Raw genomic sequence first — 25,448 nt, forward strand, 5'->3', positions numbered from 1 at the left:
ACTGTTGCTTCATTAGTGATTTATAGGAATGCAGAACGAGTTGGGACTCGGGAGGGGCTGTCAGCCTCTTTGGGCTGCTCCGAGCAGCGCCTGCCCACGTCCATTGCTCTCAGTGTGGGAGGCTGGAGGCCCAAGCCCAGGACACCGTGAGCCTCGATGTATAGTTAGGACCTGCTCCTGTGGCTACTGTGTGTACTCGTGAGGAGGACGGGGCCAGGGGAGGATGGCTGTCTGGGATCCTCATGCCCTGCCTGCCCAGGAAATGCCTCACTTTCTAAAAGTGGAGAAGCTTCCAGCATAAGCCCCTGGGGAGCCATGGGCACTCGGGCAGCAGCAGGGACGGTCAGCCAGGCACCACAGGCTTGCTCTGTCTTACCGGAAATGCACTAATTTAACAAAACTGTAGTTGATTTCAGGCTAAGCCTTCAGGAGACGGCAAAATATGCAGCACAGCCCGTTCTGTACATGACCCTCTGCCTCTCTCTTAGCCTCCTAGTCCAGGGGTTGCTCAGACAAGGCAGGGCTGCACCTGCCTGCTGACCCACCAGTCTGCAGACCTAGAGCCTCCCAGGTTCTGTTTTATGCTCCTCATTTTTGCCTGGCTGCAGTGTCTGCTCAGGGGCTGGAGGTGGCATAACCAGCAGGCCTGTTAACCTGCTGGCCCCCTGCCACCTTTGTGTGACTTGGACTTCGTTCAGGACGCAGTTGACAAAGCTTGAAGGGAATGGAGCCCTGAAGAAGGCCTTTCCTTACAGATAGGGTCAGAGCGTGGCTGCATCCCACGCTTGATGGAGACCGCCTTCATGAGACAACCTCGAGTCAGGAAGGACACCTGCCCTTACGCCCCCAGCCTTATCACCAAGCCCAGCTGTCTAGCCACCGCCATGGACTCTCCACTCTGGAATTAGGGAGGTGACCGAAGCGTCACCTGAGATGGACGAGGCCCAGCCCTTACAAGAGCCGGCTAGTTGTATGAATAACACTTGCATGGCTGAAGGTGCAAGGAAGTCCCACTTTGCTCGCCCCGGGGCGGGGCTGGGAGGCCAAGAGCCTGGCTCCCTGCGGCTCTGGCGGGAGCTCAGGGTGTCCTTGCTGGATTCTGAAGCCCAACCTGAGCCTCCTCTGTCTTAGATCCCTTTGGTAGAGTGAAAACTACTTAATCAGGACCTACCTGCCAGGAGGGGAAAAAAAAGACATTGCTGCCTTAACCCCTTCTGGCCACTTCATGCTACTGGGGAGCATGGGGCCCCAGTTGCTTCTGAATTGGTTTTTATTGTTAACTTGGGAGTGGACCAGACGATGTTAGAAGGGTAGTGCTCACTGCTTCCTCAGCAGCTCGGCTTTGTGGCCCGTGTCCGTGGCTCCCTGAAGCGTTGGCCCCGCATTCCCTGACGCGTTCTTGCCTGTGCCTCTGATCGGACCCTGGGACGGTGTTTAACGACTCACTGTTTCCAGGGCAAAGTTTTCATTTACCGGGGCAAGGAGTACGAACGCCGGGAGGACTTCGAAGCACGGCTGCTAACTCAGTTTCCCAATGCGGAGAAGATGAAGACAACATCTCCGCCAGGCGATGACATTAAGAACTCTCCTGGACAGCGTATCCTTTGAGACGCTGCAGAACTGGAAGGCTGGCGCACTCCCTGGCTGTGGACTTGGGCGGGGCGGGGGGGGAGGGTCCCGGGTCCCGGGTCCCGGGTCCCGGGTCCCGGGTCCCCAGCTTCATGTCCTCGTTGCCTTTAACCTCTGACCCCTCAGACATTCAGTGCTTCACTGTGAAGCCGAAACTCGACTTGCCCCCGAAATTCCACAGGCCTGTATCAGAGCAAATTGTAAGGTAAGGGCAGTGCTCCTGGCCGCTGGAGGCTGGGTGCTGCCGCCGAGCTCCTGCTGGCTTTGCAGCGTGGGCTTTAGGCACTCAGGAGCACACCAGATAACCCTGTGTGACCCCTGGAAGAGAGCAGACAGCTGCTTATGTCTCCTGCCAAGTGAAGCAAAGCCGGAAGATGCAGCTTCTCACATTTACGTATTGGACAGCTTCCTGTGCACTGGTTCGCTCTCCCAAATGCCTGTAACAGCTGGAGCTGGGCTAGACCGGAGCCAGGAGCCTGAACTGCGCCCGGGGCTCCACCTATCCCCGTGTGTGCGGTGGCAGGAAGCTGGGTGCAGAGTGAGTGGGACCGGAACAGGAGTCCCAGTAGCACCTTAACTGCTCTGCCAGGAGCACCAGAGGGTGCAGAAGCCCTCCTCAAGGTCCAGGGCGGGACCTCCTGGGGCTGGACGGGGAGAGGGTGCTCTTCTTAGCCCCAAGGTCTAGGGGCTGGACGGGGCGGCTCTCCTGTCTTCTTGGAGAGCTGCGCTCGAGGGAGGAGGCACTTTGGAGTTTAGTCACGTCTCACAACCCAGCCTAACGTCCAGTCTGATTGAGAAAAGCGGGTGAGGGTTCGAGTTTACACTGTACAAGGGGGGGTGGAGCTTTGCAGCCAGGGCCCCTCACCCTGCAGTACTGCAGTTATGTAATGTAGGATTACGAAGCACTTGTAAACCTCGCCACTCAGCTGTCCACACGTGACAGACTTGACCCCTTCCCCTTGAATTGCACCTGACTTAGCACTGCTATGGGAACATGTGCCTTAGCAGATGTTTCTTTGATGTTAAGAATTTTCTCTTTCATTTGATCCATGGAAAAAAAATTAATCTCTTGGGTGGCCTGCTGTGTCCAAGGAGCTGCTTGCTTTGCATGGTCAGGTCTGCTGCTTTGTTGAACCTTTCGTCACTCCTTTGAGCCTTTCGTCAGCGGATGAACTAGAACTCCGTCCATTTCCAAATGCTTGCTTTCACACAGCATGCATTTTTTTTAAGATTTATTTATTTTTATTACAAAGTCAGATATACAGAGAGGAGGAGAGATAGAGAGGAAGATCTTCCATCCGATGATTCACTCCCCAAGTGAGCGCAATGGCTGGTGCTGTGCCAATCAGGAGCCAGGAACCTCCTCCAGGTCTCCCACGCGGGTGCAGGGTCCCAAAGCTTTGGGCCGTCCTCGACTGCTTTCCCAGGTCACAAGCAGGGAGCTGGATGGGAAGTGGAGCTGCCAGGATTAGAACCGGCGCCCATATGGGATCCTGGTGTGTTCAAGGCGAGGGCTTTAGCCGCTAGGCCACGGCGCTGGGCCCAACATTTTAAGACTTCCCAAGTTGTTTTCTCAGAGTGCTATGAGGCAGATAGTCAACCGTAGAGTACCTCAGAGAGTTTGCCTTGGTGTAGGGAAGCTGCCGCGTTTGAGGACCCAGAAGTCCCCTGCCATCACCCCCACCCTGGGTGACAAAGGCAGCCTGCTCCTGTCCCTCGCTGGCTGCTCTGTGAGTTGCAACACTTGCGTGCTGTGGATGTGAAAATAATAACCACATAAAAATTTTTAGAACTTTTTAACTTATTAAATGATGTAAATCAATCCTTGACTTGCTGAGCTAAATGAATAAATGACCGCATACACCTTTCCCACGGCAGCCCTGCACACAAAGGCTCAGGCCTTTCCTCCTTCTCATCACCTCTTCCCTGATTTTGCCCATTTCACTCCCACTCGGCATCTTCTCCCCTGAGGGCTGGAAGGGACGCGGAGGCAGCAGAAGTCAAGTTCATTGTTCTCATCTGTCCCCATGTCCCTCCTGAAGTCGGCTGGGAGAGGTCACGGCCCCGGCTTCGGGTCAACGCTGACAGGCGACTTGGTTTGCTGACTGGCACACTGCCATGCCAGTCTGGAAGCAGCTTGGCTTTCTGCATGGCTGAACATCTCAACATCCTTCTTTGCAGTTTCTACAGGGTGAATGAAGTCCAGAGATTTGAATATTCTCGGCCAATCCGGAAGGGAGAGAAAAACCCAGACAACGAATTTGCGGTAATTAGTTAATAAATAAATAACAGACACCCACTGGAAAAACCTCATCCCACCCCCTAAGAAAGTGCTTGGGCAGGGAGGGGACGCGTGGCCTGCTTGGGCGGGGAGGGGATGCGTGGCCTGCTCGGGCGGGGAGGGGACGTGTGGCCTGCTTGGGAGCAGCCTTCAGCACCTGCCCCTTGCACAGCCTGCCCAGGGTGACAACCTGTTGGACAGGGCCTCAGGCGTGGCCGAGTAGCTGAATCCTGTTGCAGACTGATAGAGTCCTGGGAGTATTTGCACAAATCCTTACCTCCCTAACCATGCCACAGAGGACTGGTTTACTGGATCTCACACTTGCAGAGTGTCACATTATCCGGAAGCCTTCAGGTGTTAGTGTGGGTCCCTCTCGAGACCCCACGCACCCTCTGCTAGGAAGGGCTTCCTCTCGGGTCTGGGGTACTGGAGCTACAAGGTAAATTAGCACCTGCTCAGAGCATTTCCACCTGAAGCAAGATCCCCCAACCCCAATGCGCACACACCTCTACAAATCCTCCTGACCTAGGAGAGCTCTTTCGTGAACCGAGCTGGTTTCCTCCATGTCCGTGAGAAGTGTGGAGGCAGGTGGATCACAAAGCCTTCTGTGCCGTCCGCCTTACTGGTCCCATCGAGACAGAGACCTGCTCGGTGTTCAGTCCCTCAGTGTCATGTGTCAGCGAGCACATGGCGCAGGCCCCATGCAGAGGGCTGATCCTGCTCTCGCGTGTGGCAGAGCTGCTGCTGCAGTGGCCTCCCTCAACTGCAGGGTTTGCAAGCAGCTCTGCAGCGCCTTGCATGCCTCCTGTCCTGCAGAGAGAGAAGACAGTCTTGTACTGTAAAGGAATAGACAAAGGAGGTCAAGTGAATTGCCAAAGGCTGTGTAGGCGGCCAGGTGCAGAGCTAAGAATAACCGCCGACTCCTGACATTTGGAGCCGGGCTAAGCCATCTAGGCGCATGGCTTCTAAATGGCCCGGAATCCTCTAATGGCCCCGTTTAGGTCCTCACAGCAGCCGCAGTGCTCAGAAGCCATGGGACCCAGCCCGTCAAGGCCTCATGAAGCCTCTGACTTCAAGAGGAGGGAGAGGTGACAGGATTGGGAAACCAGTCTCTGGCCCTGGGGGCAGGGTGCTGGGCTTGCTGTCCTACCAGACAGAAGCTATGCGTGGCTCTCAGCACCTCAGTCCTGGGTGAAATGTGGGGACTCAGAGGCCAGTAAGAAGGGAGACTGGTGGGAGCTGTCCCCACAACCCAAGGAGAAACCCAGAGGCCCCTCCCAGGGTGAGCTGACGGAGAGAAAGCACTGGAAGAGACAGGCTTGCTGCCTGTGCCAGGCACTGGCTGCACGAGCCAGCCGTCTGGGCCCTGGGAGACAGGAGGTCTGGGTGGATGGCCAGCTGGACACAGTGGGGATCTCAGGGGTTTGGGCTGAATATCCTCTAAGGTCCAGGCCAGCTTTCTGCGATTGAGTTTTCTGGGTTCAAGTGGCAGGCAGCGACCGCAAGCGAGGCGTGCCCATGTAGGCAGTGTAAGAAGGCGAGAAGACCTGCCCAGCAGCAGGGGCCTGAGGGTCCTGTGCACCTTCCACACGACGGGTCACTGTGCTTTGGGCTTGAAACAATTTCCAGCAATATGTGATGTAGTCTTTAACAGAGCATCCAAATTATAAAATGGTGTTTTAATTGAAAAATCTCCATGTACCCACCATTAAATACTTTAATAAGCAGCCTGGAGCAATGGGTACTAAATGTTTCTGTTCAGCGTCTCTGAGTAGTGGATAATTTCGCTACTTTCACTTCCTGTCTCTTTATGTTCTAATGGAAATGTACATTAGTTACTTAAAGCAATTTTAAGCTGGAAACGCAGACTTTATTAAAATCCAAGAGGCTGTCTTTATGGAACGCAGGCTCGTCCCGTGGGTGTCCGTGAAACACCGAATCTCATGGAAAGCTCGCTTGGCATCTTCCCTGCACCCAGGTGCTCAGAGGGAAGGCAACATTTGCCACTCACCTTTTGAATATTCTCTGCCAAGTGCCAGGCCGGTGGCCGTGCTGGCTAGCAAATGGGCCCTTTGTGTTCTGTGGGGCTGTTGAACAGGGCACAGCCAGTGACATGCCAACTTGGAGCATCCCTGCCAGCCCCTGGCTCCTCACAGTGCTGTGTGCGTCTCTTTGGCAGAACATGTGGATTGAGAGGACCATCTACACCACGGCCTACAAGTTACCTGGAATCTTACGGTGGTTTGAAGTCAAATCTGTTTTCATGGTAAGATCTCCGTCCCTGAGACAGTCGCTCCTCCACAGCTGAGCATACCCCGTGGTCATGGCGGCCCATCTCTGCTGTAGATCTTCCCCATCTCCCTGCCACTTCCCACATGGAGTGGAAGCACCGTGTCATCCCAAAGGCTTACGGGACAACTGAACTCTCTTTTCTGCCTCTCATGTACTGTCATAGCAGTGCTGTTTGCACAGTTCTTTCCAATAAGTAAATGAGAAGAGTAAGTGCCAACTTACGTACACTTTTGTAAGTCTTCCTTTTACGTGACAGAAAACATTGTGAATAGCACTTGCTGGGGTTCCATGAGAAGAGCCCCACGACGCACACACCCCGCCACAGCCTTTTCTAAACAAGCAGTGATCCCAGCCTCAGCGCCATCGCTCTGGCTCGGCTTGGCTGCGGGACAGCCGAGATTACATGGGTCTCATGCTGACAGTCATGCCCTCACTGCCATCACACGAGTGGCACAGCAGACCACGTGGGAATGGCAGCGTGGTGGCAGTTTCCCGTGTGTAAAGATCCATCTGCAATGCACGTGTTGCTGTTTGTGTCTTGGTGCCTTTTCTTTCCAGCCAGTGGGGCTGCCCACCCACACACAGCAGGGTGCCCTGAGGCCGTGATGACTGGGCACTAGGACTGGCCGGCTCCCTGTCTGTCCACTCTTATCCTTTGCCAGGGAGTTTGGGGTGGCTGGGGAGAGGAGCCCAGATCCCTCCCTGAGCATTGCCCTGGCTCTCCAAGTCCTCCACCCACCACGTTGCCACAAACGTCTTGCTCCTCCTCCTCCTTGGAGTGCCAAGGGCTCTTGCTGCCCCTGCCCAGACCCACTTCCACCCTGTGCTGTGCAAGCTGTTTCTGATACCACAGAGACCCTCCACACACCTGGCAGGTAGGAGGCTTAGGGGGTTGTGCGTCCAGTGCTGGGGCTGTCAGAAGGCCCTGGAGCTCACAGCAGTAAAGCATGCCCACCACCCATGGTTGGGTCCTCAGTATTCAAGACCCAAAATGCCGGCAGGGAAGAAAGATACACAGAGCCCTAAGAAGTAGGCCCTGTCTTGGCACATTGCTGTCTGGCAAGGCCCTGGCAGCTGGCACCAGCCAAGCTTGCTGTAGGTGCAGCAGCTGGGCTGACCCAAGGCTGTCTTCTCTTCCTTGCAGGTAGAAATCAGCCCCCTGGAGAATGCCATTGAGACCATGCAGCTGACCAATGACAAGATCAACAGCATGGTGCAGCAGCACCTGGATGACCCCAGCCTGCCCATCAACCCCCTCTCCATGCTCCTCAACGGCATTGTGGACCCTGCCGTCATGGGGGGCTTCGCGAATTACGAGAAGGTACATGCCAAGCTGCTTTTCTCCTTACGTTTCCACCCTGGACAGTCTGAAAGCTCCGGATGTGTCCACCAAGTCCAGCACTTGTCCTGGTCTCACTGAGCAGTCTCAGCAGCCACAGGGCCTAGGCCAGGCAGATGCAGCAGGAACGCCAGAGCCTGACCAAGACACAGCCCTCCGCTCCCCACAGCTCTGAGCATCCTCTGATAGCCAGAGGCCCCTGGAGGCTGACTCTCACATGGCTTTCAAGGGGGATCAACACATACCAAAAACTTGTTGGAAGGCAGCATGAAGGAGGGGATGGTGGTGCAGGGGCTGGAGCCCACACAGCTGGTCTCCACATGTGACAGTGGTTGAGTAGAAATGGGCAGCAATCAAGGTGGAGAGCTATGGGTGGACACTGCTGTGTGTTTCAGGGATGGCGTCCCAGTGGAGCATGGCCAGGCGCCCTTGTTCACTCACTCCTGCCTGAGGTGATCTTCCTGACATAGCTCTGGCAAGGCTGGGGTCTACAGATCCATGTGGGCCACAAGATCTGAAGGCTTTGCCATCTGGCCTTCAGAGGTCAGGTGACCCCCTGATCCAGACACAGTGGAAAGACCCTAGGGCACTGTCAGCATCAGCTCCCTGGAAGGTCCATTCACCCCAGTGTGCTGCTGCCTTCAGGTGTGGGTCAGGCCTGGGTCAGATGCAGGCTGGAAGTTAAGGGCATTTCAACCTCTTGGGAGATAGGGGTATATTTGCTTAGGGTACCCAGCGGACAAACCATCCACATGGTGGCTTCTGGGTTCCAGACCTCAGGGTGTGACGATGGACAGCTGCTACGTGGCCCCATTTGTGGCATTTGGCCTTGTCGTACGTTTTGTTTTGGGTCTGGGGTGAGGTGTGTGTGAGCGGCGTGTGGCTGTTCCCCAGGTGTGCTGAGTGTCTTCCCTGTCTTCCCACAGGCCTTCTTCACAGATCGGTACCTGCAGGAGCACCCAGAGGCCCACGAGCAGATTGAGAAGCTCAAGGACCTGATTGCCTGGCAGGTATGACCTCTCTGGGCAGCCTTGTGCGGTTGGATGTGGGAGGACTCAGCACCCAGTGCCCTTGCCACAAGCCCAGCCAGCCTGGAGCCTTCTGCAAGGAGAATAGAACACACCTGTGGGTCTGTGTGCCCCCCTGGTAACCCCTGCCCCACCCAGGCTGCACTCCTGAACCTCAACTGCTTGGAAACTGTTCTTGCAAATGAAACAAGGTTTCTCTTTCTTCCTGCTGGTTGAGTTGGTTGGTGGGTGAGCCTGCCTGCCTGCTGGAGAATCCTCTGTCTGGAATTGCCAGACCAGAACACAGAGACCAGTGCAGAGTCATGAAGCCCTTAGCTCTGACCTGTGCCAGGGAAGGCAGCAGGGGGACCGTGTAGAGAGAGGCCTAGGCCGCTGCTCAGCGCCCCCTCCACCCACACCGTCCAGTCCTGAGAGCGGTGTGTATCGTTGTCTGTGCCTTACAAGCCAGGAGTCTGCACCATCATTGGCTTTTTCTCCTCTTACTCGCTCTCAGGCTTGCTGAGTCCTCCCACAGCAGCCACATCTTCCAGGAGAGGTCTGTGCACCCTGGGCCTTCCTGAGCTGCGGGCTCTGGGGACATCCAGGCCCATTCTCGTGTGAGTTTGGCCTATGCTTGTGCTGCTGCTGTGGGCTGCGTCAGGAGCTGGCTCCAGGGCCGTACCCCACACAGGAGGCCGAGAGAAGCAGGGAGCTGTGCTGAGGGCCCATCTGTGCGATGTGGCTGAGTGGGGAGTCCCAGGCTCCCTCGGGGGTGTGGGGATCCTGGCACACGGAGACATCCCTGCAGGTTTTTCATTCCGGCCATCCCAGCTGAGCCTTGTCCTCAAGGCTGCTGCCATCAGTGCACAACCAGTGAGCTCTCTCGGGGTGGCAAGGTCGAGCTTTGTGAGCCACGTGACACACCCTCCCAGCCAGACTGTGTTCAGGTTTACATACAGAATAGGGGGGGTTGGCATTGTCGCAGTTCCAAGCTTCCAGCCTCCTCCATGTCGTGTGCATGTGTGTGCTCACAGATAACTAGAATCACTTGTATGTGGTTTGGCATTTCAAGTGTTCAGTGCTGTGGCATCAAGCGCATTCACACTGCTAGTTACCCATCTCCAGAGGTTTTTCATCTTGCCAGTCCAAATATTTGTAACACAAATCCTTTTCCCCTCCTGCAGCCCCGGCAGCCTCCATCCTACTTTGTGTCTCTGTGAGTTGGATGCCCAGGATTGGCCCTTCGCATCTGGCTTATGTCCTCTGAGAGAGCAGCCTCCAGGGAACCCCTGCTGTCCCCACTGTCACTCCCCTGTGAGGCCGAGGGATGCTCGGGGCTCTGAGCCGCCCAGGCTTCCTTCACCTGTCTGTCCTTTGCTTAACCAGTGTTTGAACGCCTGGGCTGGCTCTACCACACAGCTGTTCCAAGTGGCACTGCCCTGGGCACAGTGCGGAGGGCTGTCCGAGCTCTCCTCTTGCTCTTCTTCCTGCTGACACTGTTTTGTTCTTCAACATCTTGTGGTTGTGCTGCACCTTCATGCCTTGAGGAATCACCACGTGTTTACAAGATGGTAGCACCATCCTGCCTTGCCAGGACGAGACCGTGTGGTATTTTCTGTTTGGTTTTGATGGTTGCCATCCTAAAGGTTATGATGTTGTATGTGGGGGTGTAGTGACATCACTTTGCCTTGGAATTGTATCGCAACCGGTTGTGGGGGCCGCCTGGAAGTGGCGCTCGTGGCCCATGACTGGCCGTCCTGCTGTGTGAGGTGAGAGCTCGGATGGCAGCCTTCCTGTGTTACTGAAAAAAAAAAATAGGAGAGAGTTTAAAATTCAGAACGGTTCTGTTTGGATGTTGTCAAAACGAAAGAGGACAAAATTCAGAACTCTTCAGAAGCTGTACCGCAAAAAACTAGTTTGGGCTGCAAAAGTTCTATTGATTTCTTTCTTCCTGTAAGCTCTTACAGCAAATTGGATTTTAAGAGTTTCAAGTCCTACGGAGGAAAATAATCTGTTCCCCAGAGAGCAACGTTATGTCAGCACTGTGTCATCACCCCTAATAACTCTATTAGAGGGTGAATTCTAAAGCAGCTCCCGGGAAAGTTGAAAGGAATACTTCTTTAATAGCAACTTCATTAAATCAAAGAGTGAGGAGCGATACATATTCGAAACACCACCTGGAAGTGCACTTGCACTTGCAAATGTTTTGAAAATGCTGTATGCAGTAGTGGCAGTAATTGAGTCTCGTGTTCATTCAGAAGTTTGGGATTAGCTCACTGATTTGTTCTCTTTTCTTTTGATTTTTTTCCCCACTCTTAAGGCAGAGGGAGGTTTTCCTCTTGGGATTCCTGGCTCTGTTTACACAGTTCCTGAGGCAGGTGTATGGTCAGCAGCCCTGTGTCCAGGCTCCTTGGTGAAGTCCGGCTAGTCAGTCCCAGGCAGCTCTCTGCCGGCTGTCTGCACAGAGCTGGGCACCAGCCAACTCTGCGCCAAGCGGGAGGCTGGTGTCCCATGCAGGCTGCTTGACGTCTGCTTTAGGTTTGCAAGTGACTCCGGGTCCTGAACCACTGCCCCTTCCAAACCCCGGTTCCTTTCCCCTTAAGCACGACTCCCCCTGTTGCACACACTGCCAAGTCCACAGCTGGCTTTTGATTGGTGCTATATCTGTGTGTTTCTCTTTCCATGTGTACCAAGATGAAAGACCAAAGTCATCCCCAGCTACTGCCAGCCAGAGTTGGAGTCCCCAGAGCCCTGGGCAGGGCTGCAAGTGTCCTGTGCAGCTGGCTGTGCGCAGGTGGCCGTGCCACGATGCCCATTGGGAAGGGGCACATGGGAGCAGATTAGAGGGCTAGCTCTGGGGAAGTCCTCTTCCTCTCTGGGCTCTGGAAGACCCTTTAGGGATGGAGGTTCCTGGGGACCCCACCCATTGCAAGTCGAATTCTGGGGGTGGAGTTTTAATATTGACCTGGGAGATTTTAATGCACATTTGAGTTGGAGCCTCCTGAACTAAGGGCCTTCTGAAGACTGCTTGCGACCTCACAGCTGTCTTGGCTCTGTGTATTCGGCACCTCTTGCATGGCTGTGAGCTAAGTGTCTGGTTCTCTTACAGAGTCACAGCTGTAGCTCAGCCCCTAAAGTACAAAGGGCCCAGATCCTGTCCTCAAAAGATGATGCTACTGCTCAGTGTGAGGACTGTCGAGAGTGACTGATTCTCTTGCCTGAGTTCCACCTGCTGAATCACAGCTCTGACAGGTCTTGGCAATAACCTACATCGATTGCTCGGAACTCTTCCCCCTCAAAATGCAGCCCAGGTGTGAGGAATCTAGAGTTGTATCTCACCTACCAAACAGGATTAGGTTGATATCTGCACATTGGGGGAGACATCCCCTCCCGTTCAAAAAAGCTTTCAGGGCTTGGGGTGGTTGTGCCCCCGCACGTGTCTGCTTTCTCCCTTCTGCCCACCCCAGTGAACATACCACATTGACCACGTGTCGCTCAGGGTACCTTTGTCACCCGCTCAGGCAGCTAAGACAATTAAGGGATCGCAGCAAGGACTTGGCCCCAGGGACTCTGCCATCTGCATGGGTGTTGACTGGGGAGAACTGAAACCACCCATGTAGTTCGAAATCTCTCCTGCCTGCTGTCCTGCTGGGCATCACTGGCCAGAACTGGGCAATGGGCCTCAACGTCCACAAGACTGACTTCCTGTGTCTGCAGCCTGTAGGTGGCCCGGCAGGCCATGATCACCGGGGAGCCCTTACTCTCCCGCCTTCCCTGGCGCACCCGAGAAGCAACAGCTGCGTGCTGTGAGTGGTGACCACAGGCATTTGAGTCGTTGATTCGTCTTGACCAGGTTCCTTGAATTTGTTCACATGAAATCCACTTGTGTGCTTATTCGCCTTCTAACTAATAGATCTACTCATTCAGGCTGGTGCTCTGCACTAGGAGAAAATCTGGTTTTCATCAAGATTTTGATGTAATTGTGAATTATGAACAGAAAGCGTCGTAGCTTGATTCTGTGGAAGAATGCCTGATCATTGGGGAAGGAGGGCGAAGCAGAGGGCAGAGAGAATCCATTTCCTGCACGACCACTACGGCACCGAGCCGGGGAGTGGGAAGAACGTGTCTCTTCTGACACCTGCAAAGGTCACCTGCGTCTCCAGTCCAGGAAGCAGAATGCTGGACGGATAGTCTGTGACAGCCACATGGCAGAGATGCGATTGTTTTTAGTTTTCGGGAAGCATAAATTTGGTTTGGTTTTTCTTTCAGAATAAGAATATCCTTCAGGACGACAGATCACATGTAGTTTTGTACATGTTGACCCTGGGTTCTCCATTGACCCTGCAGGCAGCCTTTAGTCTTAGTTAAAAGGTATTTATACCCAGACCTGCCTCCTCGCTAGTAGAGCAACCTACATCTGAACACGTTCGAAACACCCCTCTCCAGGCTCCAGGGAGTGCTCAGAGACTGAGCGTGTGCGCGTGCAGCCGGCTAGTCAGATGCTCATCATATGGGGGATGCCACACTGGCCATTCCAGCTCAAGACCCAAATGATTTTTATTGAAACGTTTTGGCCTATGGGGGCAGCACTCCTGCTGATGAACAAAAGAGAAGCAGGTGCATTTGGCACAGTGCCACTTTCCCCTGCTGTGTGTGGCTCCTCCTAGATCATTAACCCAGAAGTAAGGAACATCAACCTCGTGTTTTGCAGATTCCGTTTTTGGCTGAAGGGATCCGGATTCATGGGGACAAGGTCACGGAGGCGCTGAGGCCCTTCCATGAGCGCATGGAAGCCTGCTTCAAGCAGCTAAAAGAGAAAGTGGAGAAGCAATATGGCGTTCGGACCATGGTACGTGGGTTTTGCCCAGTGGGTGGGCATGGGGTGTACACCCCCCATGGTTCACTGGTGACTGGTTCATTGTGCAGAGGGACCTAGGCCTGCCCGCGGTGCCAGCAGAGCTGGATGGAAGGCAGCCTGTCCCCTCCTCAGTTGGTGTGCCACCTCCTTTCATAACTGGACATGTCCAGTCATCCGCTGCCCCACTCACCAGCCACAAACAGTGGATGCTTTGTGTCCTGGGGAGTTGAGGTCATCTTACCGGTCCCACACCTGTGTCACCTCTGACACCACCCCTCCACACACACACACATACACACTTGCATAACCCCAGTACAGTGACACTTGTGATGCCCCAGAGCGGAGGTGGAGTCAGTGACCAGTCCAAAGTTGGTTGCCAGGAACCTTAACCATGAGGGGAGAAGCGGTGGACATTGAGGTTTGTAGCTTTTGGCTCAGACCTGTCTCCTGAAAGAAGTGGTCACTGACCCAGGCTAAAAATGTCAAGTGGGAGGTGACTCAGGGAGGAAGGGGGAGCTTGGGAAGGGAGTCCCTCAGCACAGCCAGGAGGCAGAGGTTTGGGTGGTGAGCAGGAGGCCAGTGCGGGCACAGGCAGGCCTGGGGCAGAGGAGAGCTTTCAGGACAGCTGTGGGAAAGGCATGCGACCTCACAGAGGAAGGAGGCTGTGCTTGGCCTCTGCTCGGCTGCGGCTCTGGGCTCTGCACGGCTGTGGCTCCGGGCTCTGCACGGCTGTGGCTCCGGGCTCTGCACAGCTGCTACCCTGGGCCTCTGCACGGCTGCGGCTCCGGGCTCTGCACAACTGCTGCCCTGGGCCTCTGCACGGCTGTGGCTCTGGGCCTCTGCACAGCTGCTACCCTGGGCCTCTGCACGACTGTGGCTCCGGGCTCTGCACGGCTGCGGCTCTGGGCCTCTGCACAGCTGCTACCCTGGGCCTCTGCACGGCTGCGGCTCCAGGCTCTGCACGGCTGCGGCTCTGGGCCTCTGCACGGCTGCTGCCCCAGGGCCTCTGCACGGCTGCTGCCCTGGGCCTCTGCACGGCTGCTACCCTGGGCTCTGCACGGCTGCTGCCCCTGGGCTCTGCATGGCTGCTGCCCCTGGGCTCTGCACTGCATCCGAGAAAGCCTCCCAAGCTTGGAGTCTTGGAAAGCGCATCTTGCCAGTGTCAGTAATGCTGAAAGCCCTTTGCCGAAGTCTTGCAGCCAGCTTGGGACAGTCCGGCTAGACACAGCCTGCATTTGTCTGATAAGGCTCTGCCTGACCCTGGGCCCAACAGTGGGCTGTGGTCTAGGACTATGTGACTGTCTGCCCAGCAGCAGCTGCTGCAGGCTGCTATTCTGGGTGCTGCTGGAGGATCCTTCTTGCAGGCAGAGTTCTCGAGTTGTGCTCTGTGGCTGTGCAGCCTCCCCGTCATTGCGAAGAGACTGGGTCATGCAGCAATAGCCACCAGGGCAGCTCTGAGTTCCAGGCTGCTCATATTGCTAAGAAGTGAACACATGGGATATAGTGAGGCTTCCTCTCTAAGAACCCTCTTAGCAGTCATGGAAGGGATAGTCCACAGTTACACGGGACTCTAGCTCAGCCCTTTGTCTCTGCTGGTCACAGTGGAGAGCGAAGGCAAGGGCCAGAAATGGGTGTAAGAAGGTGGCGGCTGGGTCTCCCTGAGCACAGGTTCCCCTTTGCTGGGTGCAGCGGAGAGCAAAGACCAGGAAGGGGGCCCACGGTGCTGCCCTTGGCTGGAGATCATGATGCCCACCACCCTCTGCTGCCGCCTGCCTTCCTCAGCAGCTGCAGCCAGGAGGAGTGAGGCCTCCTGGGACACATCCCAGGACTGGAACAGGGACATGTCCCTCCCTTGGGTGCTCTGTCTTCATACCTCCTCCCCATCCTGGGACCCCAAAGGCAGACACTGCCGCCAGCCTCCCCAGAGCCAGCCAGCTGCAGGGCAGGCACCCTTGTCAGTCCCTGAAAGGCACTGGGGGTGCCCTCTCATCTTAGCTGCTTTGGAAGCTCCAAGCATCTGTGAACACTTGGAAAAACAATGTTGCATCATTCTGTTTCCAGAGAGATGGATTTACAAATAAAAACCCCAAAGAAAGAACATAAACCTTGGTGTCAATTTCCCTGAGCCAGCCTAAGCCCTCTTCTGAAGGGAGAGGCCCACCTCCACCCTGCACAGCCTCAGCCTCCTTGCTGCCAGTTCTGGGGGGTCTGAGGTGCCACCATCCCTTTGGGGAAGCCAGCAATCTCTCCGACCCGGTTGGAGTAAGGCATACGGACTCCAGGCCCCAGGGAGGGAGACCCTCACTGCCAGCTCCCCCCAGCCCAGCCCCCTGCCTCACCGGTGCCTTTCAACTCCTCCAACTTTCTCTTCTTCCTCCTCCACGTCAGGTGGCAGACGGGAGGCAAGCTGCTGGTCTTCAGCTGTCCTGAGCCTCCTGGTGGCCCTCACTGCCAGGGGTGTTGCTTGGAAGGCTGAGTTGATGGCACTGGTCTCTGGGTGAATTTCTCCTCGATCCCTCGAGTGGATTATTTCACAGCTGGGGAGAAGGGAGTAACAGGCCAGGACGAGCGAGGCGAGGCGTACAGTCCAGGGGGCTCCAAGGACTCCAGTCTGCCCTCTGCACATGCCCTGGTCAGGAGGGGATGCCAGGTCAAAGCTCCACATTGCAGTAGCTCCTTCCTGGTTACCCCAGACCGGCCCCCCAACACCCACTCTTGAGGACAGTGTCACCATCCGGGCATCTCCTGTCCATAGCTGCTGTTTGGGTAAGGTCTACCAAGCACATTTTCAGGGACCTGTGCCGTGCACCTGCTTCTCACCTTCCTCATCATTAACCTCAGCTAATCCAGGATGTAGATGTGGGGCTTCCCAGTTAAGATGCTCATATCCCACATAGGACTCCTGGGCTCAGTTCCTGTCTCCAGTCCCTCGATCCAGCAGGTGAGTCCTGCCATCAGCTTGGACGCCTAGAGTGAGCTGCTTCTGGCTTCAGCCTGGCCAGGTCCTGGCCCCTGTGGGCCTTTGGGACAGTGAACCAGAGTCTGCAACATTGTCTACCCTGCCTGGGATTTCTAGGAGAGAGCAGGGAGGCTCACAGTCAGTCATCCTACAAGATGAGCCTGGCCAGGGCCTCACACCATCCTCCATCTGTCATTTATCCTAGTCCATACCACACATGCCAACCAAGACTCGGGGTCTCCTCCCGAGGCTCAGCACTGCCCTTGACTGTTCGTAGGGCCTTCCCAAGGGCTCCTGTGACCTTGTCTTCCATGGCTGTGCCCTGCTCCTCATCCATGACTGCCTCTGTCCTGTGCACCTGCTCACCCAGTGCTGAGTCCTCACGGCTGCTATGAAGGTCACTTTGTCATAATGTGCTGGACACTTAATAGGGTTCACAGCTCCAGGGCCCCAGCCAGCTGTTGGACACCTGGAGCTCCTTCTCACCGTGCACTCAGCTCCCTTCCCTTGAGTTCTGCTGGCTGTGTCCTCCCAGCCTTAGAGATGCCCTGAACGTGGGGTTACTGGCTCTCTGCCCTGCTTCCCTCTACCTCCAGCCAAGATCGGCTAAACTGGAGTCTAACCAAGCGTGGTTCCAGGTGGGATTGTCTGCAGAAAGACAGTTCCCACCCCCGAGCCTGTCCTCAGAGGCTGCTGTGGTGCAGGAGGTGGGGGTGAGGACATGGCCAGGGCAGCAGGTCTCAATCACCTGCACCAGAAGGTCAGAGTTCCACAGAACATCCTGGAAAAGAGGCAGTGGCTGAGGTGGGGAGGCTGTGCTGGGTCTGCCAGACCAGAACCCTGTGGAACTGCCAGGAATAACAAGGACTCAAAGCAGGGCCCTAGGGGCTCGGGGTGGGGGACACTTCACGATGAAGCCATGGGCTGCTCTGCTGAGGGGTGGACATTGTGGAAGCTCGGAGTCTCGGGGTTCTCGTACAGGGACATTGTCACAGTGAGGGGCAGAGTCTGCACTGTCTCCGTTTGGGTTGCCTCTGTGGGCTGGTTAATGCTAAGGACATTTCCATGGAGATAGTCATGGGGTGCCATCCCTGGGACTCAGTCCAAGACCAACTAGTGGACTCAGCTGCACCTGAGTGAGAGCCAGCAGTCCGCACATCATAGCCCACTGTCCACTTCATCCTTAAAGCTGGCCAGGGGTGCCGCCCACCTCACCCGTGTCTGTGTCATGTGTGGCTGCTTTGGTGCCATGGCAACAGGGCTGCGTGGCTGAAATCCTGGTTACCTGGTCTTGTGTGGGCAGAGTTCACTAACTGCTGTGTCCTTTTGCAATGTCGTACTTTCTAGTATAAAAACATTTCAGATGATGTTTTATGCAAGGTCCTGAACCGAAGATGCAGGCTCTCTTTTGAGGTGTAGAAGTGGAGTTAGGTGATCTGTGACCACCTGCATCTTACCTCCAAGAGCTGGAAACCTCAGGTCCCTAGTAGGTTTCTGCAGGTGACTGGCAGAATGTGGGGAAGCCACCCCAGCAGGCAGGACGTGACCCACAGAAAGACAAGATTCTGTGTCCTCTGCTAATGCAAAGCATGTTGTGTGCACCTGTTACATCCCAGGTGTTGCACATCTGGCTCTAGGTGCAGCACACTACCTCCCTTAGCTGATTAGCCATTGACACATGACATTTCAGTGACAGTTACTTGGGGAATACATGCTAATATGAGAGAAGATGGAAAATTCCACTGCGAGACCAGTTTTCCTCGGAACGCATCCCTTACCTAGCGAACAGGAGATGCGGGAGCCGCTCCAGTTATGTCTTTATTTAGTCCATCTACAGTCCCTCACAGAGGAGGAAGTACACCTTTAATTAAGCCACAGGAGCACCTTATTTTGGTCTAGAGTTCAGTCATGTGTGTTGGTCATCTGCACCATTCACCAGCATTCCAAGCGAATCCTGTAAGCACATTTTAGCAGTCACTCAACACACTGCTTCTCCGTTGTGACATTGGAATGGGCTGGTGCAGTGTGATGGTGGTAAGGAGAACTGTTGAACTACGGAAACCAAGAAGGTGCCTCCCAGTAATGTTTGCAACACTAGCATGGGTGTCGAAAGACACAGAACTAATGACCCCGTGGTTTTCCGTCGCAGCAGGAACAGGAGCTGCTTGTGGACAGATGGGTGCTCGCGGTCCCCATCCCTGCCAGGGAAGGCTGCTCGGCTGCAAGGCTCTGGGCTGGCTGCAGTACAAATGAGCCTCTCTTCCTTTCTCAGCCCTCCAGTCTGGACGACAGAAGAGGCAGCCGCCCCCGCTCCATGGTGCGGTCGTTCACGATGCCTTCATCCTCCCGGCCTCTGTCGGTGGCGTCCGTGTCCTCCCTCTCGTCCGACAGCACGCCATCCAGGCCAGGCTCCGATGGGTGAGTTGGGCCCAGAGCCCTGTGCACATGTGACCACAGCTGGGGGTTGTTTTTAAATCTCTGCTTCCTTTGACCCTGAGGCCTTCAGGGTCTGGCAAGTTAGGGTTCCCCTTGCTTGTGGAATCCCCCAAGGGCTAGCCTCCCCGCATGTGGCTCCCAAACTCCCTCTGGAGCCTGGCATGGAGCAGCTTCCAGCATCCCCACCCAGTGTCACGTTGCCTCAGGCTCTAGGATGCGGCAGTGTCCTGTTGATTCTTCTCTCTTTCTGGTTTCTTTGTTAGCTGTCTGTCGCACACTCTGGCTGCTCTAACACCTGTGACGTTGTGGTCCTTTCTTCCCCTCGTTGTTGTGGGAGACAACACAGATCATGGCATTTACTGCTCTTCACATTAATGCTGCAGCTCTGTACTCACTGTATCCATTGAACAGCGCTCTGCCACCCCTGCTCCTCTTCTCTGAGTTTGACTCCTCCAGGTACCTCCTGCAAGGTGCGTCTCAGCCAGCCTTCTTTGCAAAACCACTTTGCAAGCACGCTTTGGCTCCTGAGTACCTGGAGCACAAAAGCAAGTAAGGGGCAAACAGGACCCAGAGTAGCCAGCCCGGCACGCAGGAAGGCGCCAGTTAGTGCAGAGAGCCTCAGTGTTGGTCTGTGTGGCATTGAGAGGCAAGCATGTGAGGCTTGCTTAGAGTATATGAAAAGAAGCAATGTTACATGCACTTTGAACCTCTGAGGGGAACTGCTAATTGTTCTTTGTGGGGTTGGCACAACTGTGTCCAATCCCATTTGGTTTGCAATTCATCGCCCTATCACATCTGCCAGCGCCTGACCCCATCCAGACAGACAGATTACCAAAGAACCCCAGGGACGCTCAGCTCAAAGCGCCCTTTGTTGCCAACAATCAGTGTGCCCAGAGGAGAGTAGCAACTATATTCATTTTTTTTATTTTAAACCATTAATTTTTACCAGTGTCTTATTTTTGTAAGGCCAGGTCCATATGGAACTTCTCAGTTTAGAGGTATTTAAATCAGGTGTGCTTGTCAGTTAAAACAAGATTGCTGAAAAAAAATGTCATCCTACTTCTCCCCAAGAAAATAGCTAGGGTAGTGATGAAAAGGCTTTTCTATTTCCAAGAAGGCAGGGCTTAGGGTGGAGGTGGACATGGCACTTTTAGAAAGCACAGTGGTAAATGCCACGTGTGAATCCTGGGGCTCCAGCGGGCAGCGCCGCTCCAGGAGGCGTTTGTTTAACCTTTAACTGGACGTGTCTTTATTAAAGTCCAGACTCCTGGTCTTTCTCTGGGTTGCCACCCCCGATAGCTAACTAATGTGGGAAAAGTGAGGCTCCAGTCTCAAATGGCATGGGTTATGAGCAGAAGAAAGTTCATGTTTTTGCCAGCTGTCTCTCATCCTGGCAAAATTTAAAACTCAACCTTTCTCTCACATCTCTGTGTCCTCCGTGGGATCTTGCGTCTAGAGCTCTTCCCTCACCCGGGGAGGCAAGGTGACCACTGACATTTCATTGTCTCGAGTTCTACAAAACACTAGAACAAAACCTGAAACCTTGTGGTTGTTGTTAATAACAAATATGATGTTTAACATACAGCAGATGTTGATTGATTGGTTAACAGATACCCACATGGAAAAATCCAAGGGCCTTAAAATGGCTGCATGACTTTTCATATACTAGAATATGACCAGTACTGGTGTATTTTCTTATTATTCCCATTTCCAGACAGACACAGTGTAGACGAAAGAGTATAATGAGGCTGCCATGCGCGGTCGGCGGCTGCAGCAGTGACCAGCTCCCGGGTGGTCGTGTTTCCGTCTGCCCCCGCCCTCTGCCCACCCTGCGCTCTGTACATCACAGAGTTTGTGAACGGTGTATAACATAAACCTGTGCAAGGGTTTAACATTTTTTTTGCACCAAAATAAATTTATGAATTCTCTTGTCCCATGAGCTTGTAGAATTGCCGTTGTATTGCCCAAATCTCAAACATCGAACCGTTTTATCCGTAACGCTTTCAATACAAACTCCTAAAAGTTAATAACACCTTTTTAAAAAACACAATTATATCACTTTATCACACAGAACACATTAACAGGAATTCTGTATCATGAAATGTTAGTGTTAATTTTCCATTGCTGTAAGCCTCATAGGATTTTTTTCTAATGATCTGCTTGAAACAAAGCTCAAGTAAGAGTCTCACCTTCCGCCTTCTCTTTAAGCTCCCTTTAATGTTTTTAAAATGTCCTTTCCTTGTAGTTTACTTGTTGAAAAATCCAGGTGGCTTATCCTGTTGTGTTGCTCCAATCTGGATTTTGCTGATGGTGCTTGGTGTGTCTCTGCCTTCCACATCACCTACATGTAGTTGGGTTGAGAACCTTGCTCAGATCCAGTTGTGACTTGGGGACCAGGTGGTATCCTAGATGGTGCATGTCCTTGCCTTCAGAGGCCCGTCATCCCCAGTTACCTGACTCTTACAGATGTTGAGAGCGGTTGGTAATCAACGCCTGGATCCAGTTCCCTTCCTGTTTGTGTTTGCACCATGACAGTAGACCCCGCCATACAGCAAGAACAGGAGGCATGATTCCTGTTCCCAGCCGGCTGTGCCAGCTTGGGGGGTCCCCGGGTAGCTAAGTGTTGCCCCCTAGTCAGCTAAATCTTGGTGTTCGTGCTGCATTCCCATCTTGGGGCAAGGTTGCTTGTTACTTGGAGCATTTCTTCTGCTGCTGGCATCACTCAAACAGGCCAGCTGACCCGTGAGGCCCAAGAAGCCAGGTCTGAGAACTGCTGAGAGGAGTAGGTGCTCCCAGAGCAGGCCGGGCCCAGCTCCGTCTATACACAGGAGCTGCAGTGTTCCGTCACCTGCAGAGGGGACTGCGTGGGCACTGGGCAACCACAGGCCCAGGAGCTCTGGTCTCGAGTGTGGAACTGAAGTGGAGACCGCGGTTTCAATGCCACTTTCAGAAATCATCATGTAGATTCCCTTCTTGGTGACTGTGCCATTGCAACTTCTTTTAAGGAACTATATATCTGTTTTTAAAGAGTATCTTCATATTGCTCTGTTTAGTAACTTTAAAACCCTCATAGCAATATCCTGCCCATGAGTATGCACTCACAGTTTTCTTTCCCATCTTCCTCCTGGCAGTGGGGTGGGGGAGCCTTCCTGGCAGTGGGGTAGGGGGAGCCTTCCCCAGACTTGTCCTGGTGAACACTTCATGATCCCGAAAATGTGGGTGGAGTAAGTACCCAGGTCTCACATGCCAGCACCTGCGTCTCTCTCCCCATCATGTCTGTGACTGTGTGTGTCCTCTCTGTGTTCGCCACATGTCTCGGCACAACTCCTGAAGGCCATCTGTCCCTCTGGACAGTCTTGCTGCTTGCCATCTGTGTTTTGCCGCGTACACAGCAACAAACCGGCAGGTTGACCGGTCCACGGGCACTTAGCAGGTCATCTCTGTTCCCTCTCACTGGGATACGAGCACAGTGTCTACACCTGCTTGTGGTCTGACGTTGCCCTCAGCCTCCTATTTAAGTCATTCCCTTCCTTCTGAAGGGCTGTGGGCACCTCCCCGTACCCAGCTCCCTGACCCACATCTGCTGCATGGGGTGCAAGCGCCCTCCCGGGCAAACATCCTTGATTGAAAGACCCGTTCACTTCAGGTTTGCCCTGGAGCCTCTGCTGCCCAAGAAGACACACTCACGCTCCCAGGACAAGCTGGACAAGGACGATGGGGACAAGGAGAGGAAGGACAAGAAGAAGGAGAAGAGGAACAGCAAACACCAGGAGATCCTGGAGAAGGACTTCAAACCGGCCGACGCCTGCCCGCCGCAGTCCGAGGCTGTGATCCTGTCGGAGACGGTGAGCGCCACGGTCCTTGCGTGCTGGGCCATGGCTGTGAAGGGTAACCAGGAAGCCCAGCGCAAGTACCCCAGATTTCAGCTCGAATGCCCCCAGGCTTAACGCATCAGGAAATGCATGGTGATAGCTTTGTTCCGCAGCACCCCATTCTTCCCTCCCAGGGGTCTCAGCCCCTCGCAGCTGTCTTGGCTAGGGTCCCCACACATGTCCCAGTATCTCTGAGGGTGAGCAGGGATGCTTTGGCTGGCTAAACAGATCCCCACCCTTCCCTTGCCCCTGGCTGGCCAGAAGGCAGTAAGAGTTACTGCCCAGGTGTCCAGATATGCTCAGCCAGACTCCAAGGGCACCTTTCCTTTGAGCCCACCAGCGGCACCTTCGGATTGGTTTCCCACCTCCCACACCCTAGTAGCTCACAGCAAACACCTGGAAACAGGTGAGCAGTCACCTGTGGTAACCAGGAACAAGCCCGCCCTAAAATCACCTGTGTCCTAGCCAGCTCTGATTACAGGGTTGCTGGACCCAAGGGGGTGGAGGGGGCTCCCTTTTTATAAACATACTCCTCTCTGAAAACCAGAGTGTGTGACAGCAACCTCATCTAGCTCAACTGTTGGGAGGGGAAAGCAGGTTGCAGAGCTGTGGGAGCCTTCATGTGGGTGGGTGTGGGCTGGCTAACCTGTAGCCATGTGTCCATGTAGCCTGCAGGTAGATAAGGCGTGGGGCAAGGCGGAGTTGTGAACTTCACTGGTGCTAGGCCCCAAGTGGTGGATTCAGAGATTTCTAATGACCTACCCCACTTTCCAGGCAGCTAGGAGACTAGCTGAAAGCTTTCCTAAAGCCCTGAGTAGAATTCTCACGTTTGCATCCTGGTGGGGGTTTAATAGAAGTGTTGATTGGATTTCCAGCAAGGGCCAGATCCCATGCAAGTCTCTTGTGCATGTTTAGTTAGGCCGTTTGAAGATGTGGCAGGCCTTTGGGAGGTGGAGCCAGGAGCAGGGTGGATTGGCTGATCTGGTTGAAGCAGTCTCAGATCAGGTGTGATTACCACTGCTCGCTGTGGGGACACCCGCAGCCTACAAGGCCAGTACAGCCTCACATAGTCCTCCCTGAATGACCTCCAAGTCCACAGGTGCCCGCCAAGATCAGACCGCAGGTCCCAGACCTTGCTGCCAGCATCTAACCCAGGCTCAAGGAAGTCAGGAATCCTGGGCTTGGTCCTAACCACCTACCTGTCTCCACCAAGGGGCCACTTCCAGGGGACAGGCACCAGCAAGGGCTATGAGGGCAGAGTCAGGCATGGGGGCTCGCTGTCCAGGCCTCCCTGTGCCTGTGGCCAGCCCTGGGCCCTGAGGCAGAGCAGCGACTCACAGCAGCACTCGCCTTGATCTCCTCCTCGCCCGGGTCCTCTGCTCTTCCACAATTCTTGCCCGCACTCCCGCTGGGCCAGTCAGCTCCATACTTCAGTCACGTCATCGCCTCCTAACCTCTCAGCGAGGCTCAAGCCGGGACCTGCAGACTGCACCCTGTGGTCCTGTGGAAAAGCCCCCTCTGCTCCCTGCATCGGAACGCTCCTGCTGGAGGCAGGCCGGGGCACCTGAGCCATCGCTGCTGAGTCCTTGCTGGTGTCTTCCTGGGGCGTCCTGCCTGTGTGTGTGTTTCCATCCGAACTGTCTCTTTTCACGAGGGCAGTCGAATGGATTAAGGCCCACCCCAAAGACTTCATGTTAGCTGGGTCATTGGCAGAGACCCTGTTTGCAGAGAGGGCCACTTTCTGAGGTCGTGAGGGTTAGGGTTTGGATGCAGGAATTTGGGGAGAGACAGAATTCAGCCAATAACAGACTGTTGTGTATCTTTCTGCAGATAAGTCCCCTGCGGCCCCAGAGACCCAAGAGCCAGGTCATCAGCGTCCTTGGAAGTGAACGGCGCTTCTCTGTGTCACCATCATCACCATCCTCCCAGCAGACACCTCCTCCGGTCACACCGAGGGCCAAGCTCAGCTTCAGCCTGCAGTCCAGTAAGTGGCATCTGCTCCCTTCCCTGCTGACAGGCACAGAGGTCAGGGTGAGAAGGGGCGAGGCTCTGACACGTGCTGTCCCGTGGCTGGACCTTGAGACATCTGGGTGAAGTCACAGAGCAGTGTCCACATGAGTGGAGACGGCACGCTGAGGGCAGGGGCTGGGGGGACAGGGCTGGGCGGTGCTGCTCAGCGGCACGCAGCTTCCTCTGTGGGTGACAGGAGGTGAGAACGTGGCTGTGCCTGGGCAGAGAATGCCAGTGTGTCCAGGGTCCCCACGGTGTGCACCCAGCAGTGGCCCAACCCTGTCCCAAGTGCTCGGGGTCTTCAAAACGTTCATGACATACATACAGTGCAGTCCATTTTGGTTGCAAAGAGTGGTTAAAACTCCATGCGAACTTTGCATAGTGCACATTTTCGGGAGGTTTTGGAGGAGCCCTTGCATGCAGGGATTCCAGACTTTGTACCAGGATGAGCTTCCCTTTTCACCCCATACTCCACGACGCTCGTGAAGCCCCACAATTTACCCCAGACAGACAGATGACAGGGCTTGTCACTGGAAGGTGGACACCTCCTTCTCACTCTCTGCGGCCCCACACACCTTCCATGTCAGCAGTCATTGCTTGGAAACGTCTACCTCATGGTGGGGATGCTCAAAGGGGACCATCATTGAAAGCGTCCATTTTTCTCTCTCTAATAGAAAGGAAAGCAAGTAATTTCTGAGTCTCTATGATCAGGCCTCTGTTTGAAAACAAGCGCTTGGTTGGCTCCCTCTAAAATATCAATTGCAC

At 54.6% G+C, this 25,448-nt stretch overlaps 1 protein-coding gene across 2 annotated transcripts in view; it reads left to right on the forward strand.

Annotated features, from left to right (window-relative positions):
- DOCK1 (dedicator of cytokinesis 1) overlaps positions 1-25,448 on the forward strand; it is a 402,417-nt gene that overhangs the window by 373,411 nt on the left and 3,558 nt on the right. For both annotated transcript variants that reach the window (XM_058671051.1, XM_058671052.1), the window contains exons 41-50: positions 1,456-1,597; positions 1,756-1,834; positions 3,811-3,895; positions 6,090-6,176; positions 7,347-7,523; positions 8,468-8,551; positions 13,260-13,397; positions 18,638-18,783; positions 22,448-22,646; positions 24,504-24,657. In XM_058671051.1, coding sequence (XP_058527034.1) covers positions 1,456-1,597; positions 1,756-1,834; positions 3,811-3,895; positions 6,090-6,176; positions 7,347-7,523; positions 8,468-8,551; positions 13,260-13,397; positions 18,638-18,783; positions 22,448-22,646; positions 24,504-24,657 — 1,291 coding nt within the window. The remainder of the gene's footprint in view (positions 1-1,455; positions 1,598-1,755; positions 1,835-3,810; positions 3,896-6,089; positions 6,177-7,346; positions 7,524-8,467; positions 8,552-13,259; positions 13,398-18,637; positions 18,784-22,447; positions 22,647-24,503; positions 24,658-25,448) is intronic.

This window comes from Ochotona princeps, chromosome 13 (genome assembly GCF_030435755.1).
Source record: "Ochotona princeps isolate mOchPri1 chromosome 13, mOchPri1.hap1, whole genome shotgun sequence".
In the NCBI taxonomy this organism is placed as follows: domain Eukaryota; kingdom Metazoa; phylum Chordata; class Mammalia; order Lagomorpha; family Ochotonidae; genus Ochotona; species Ochotona princeps.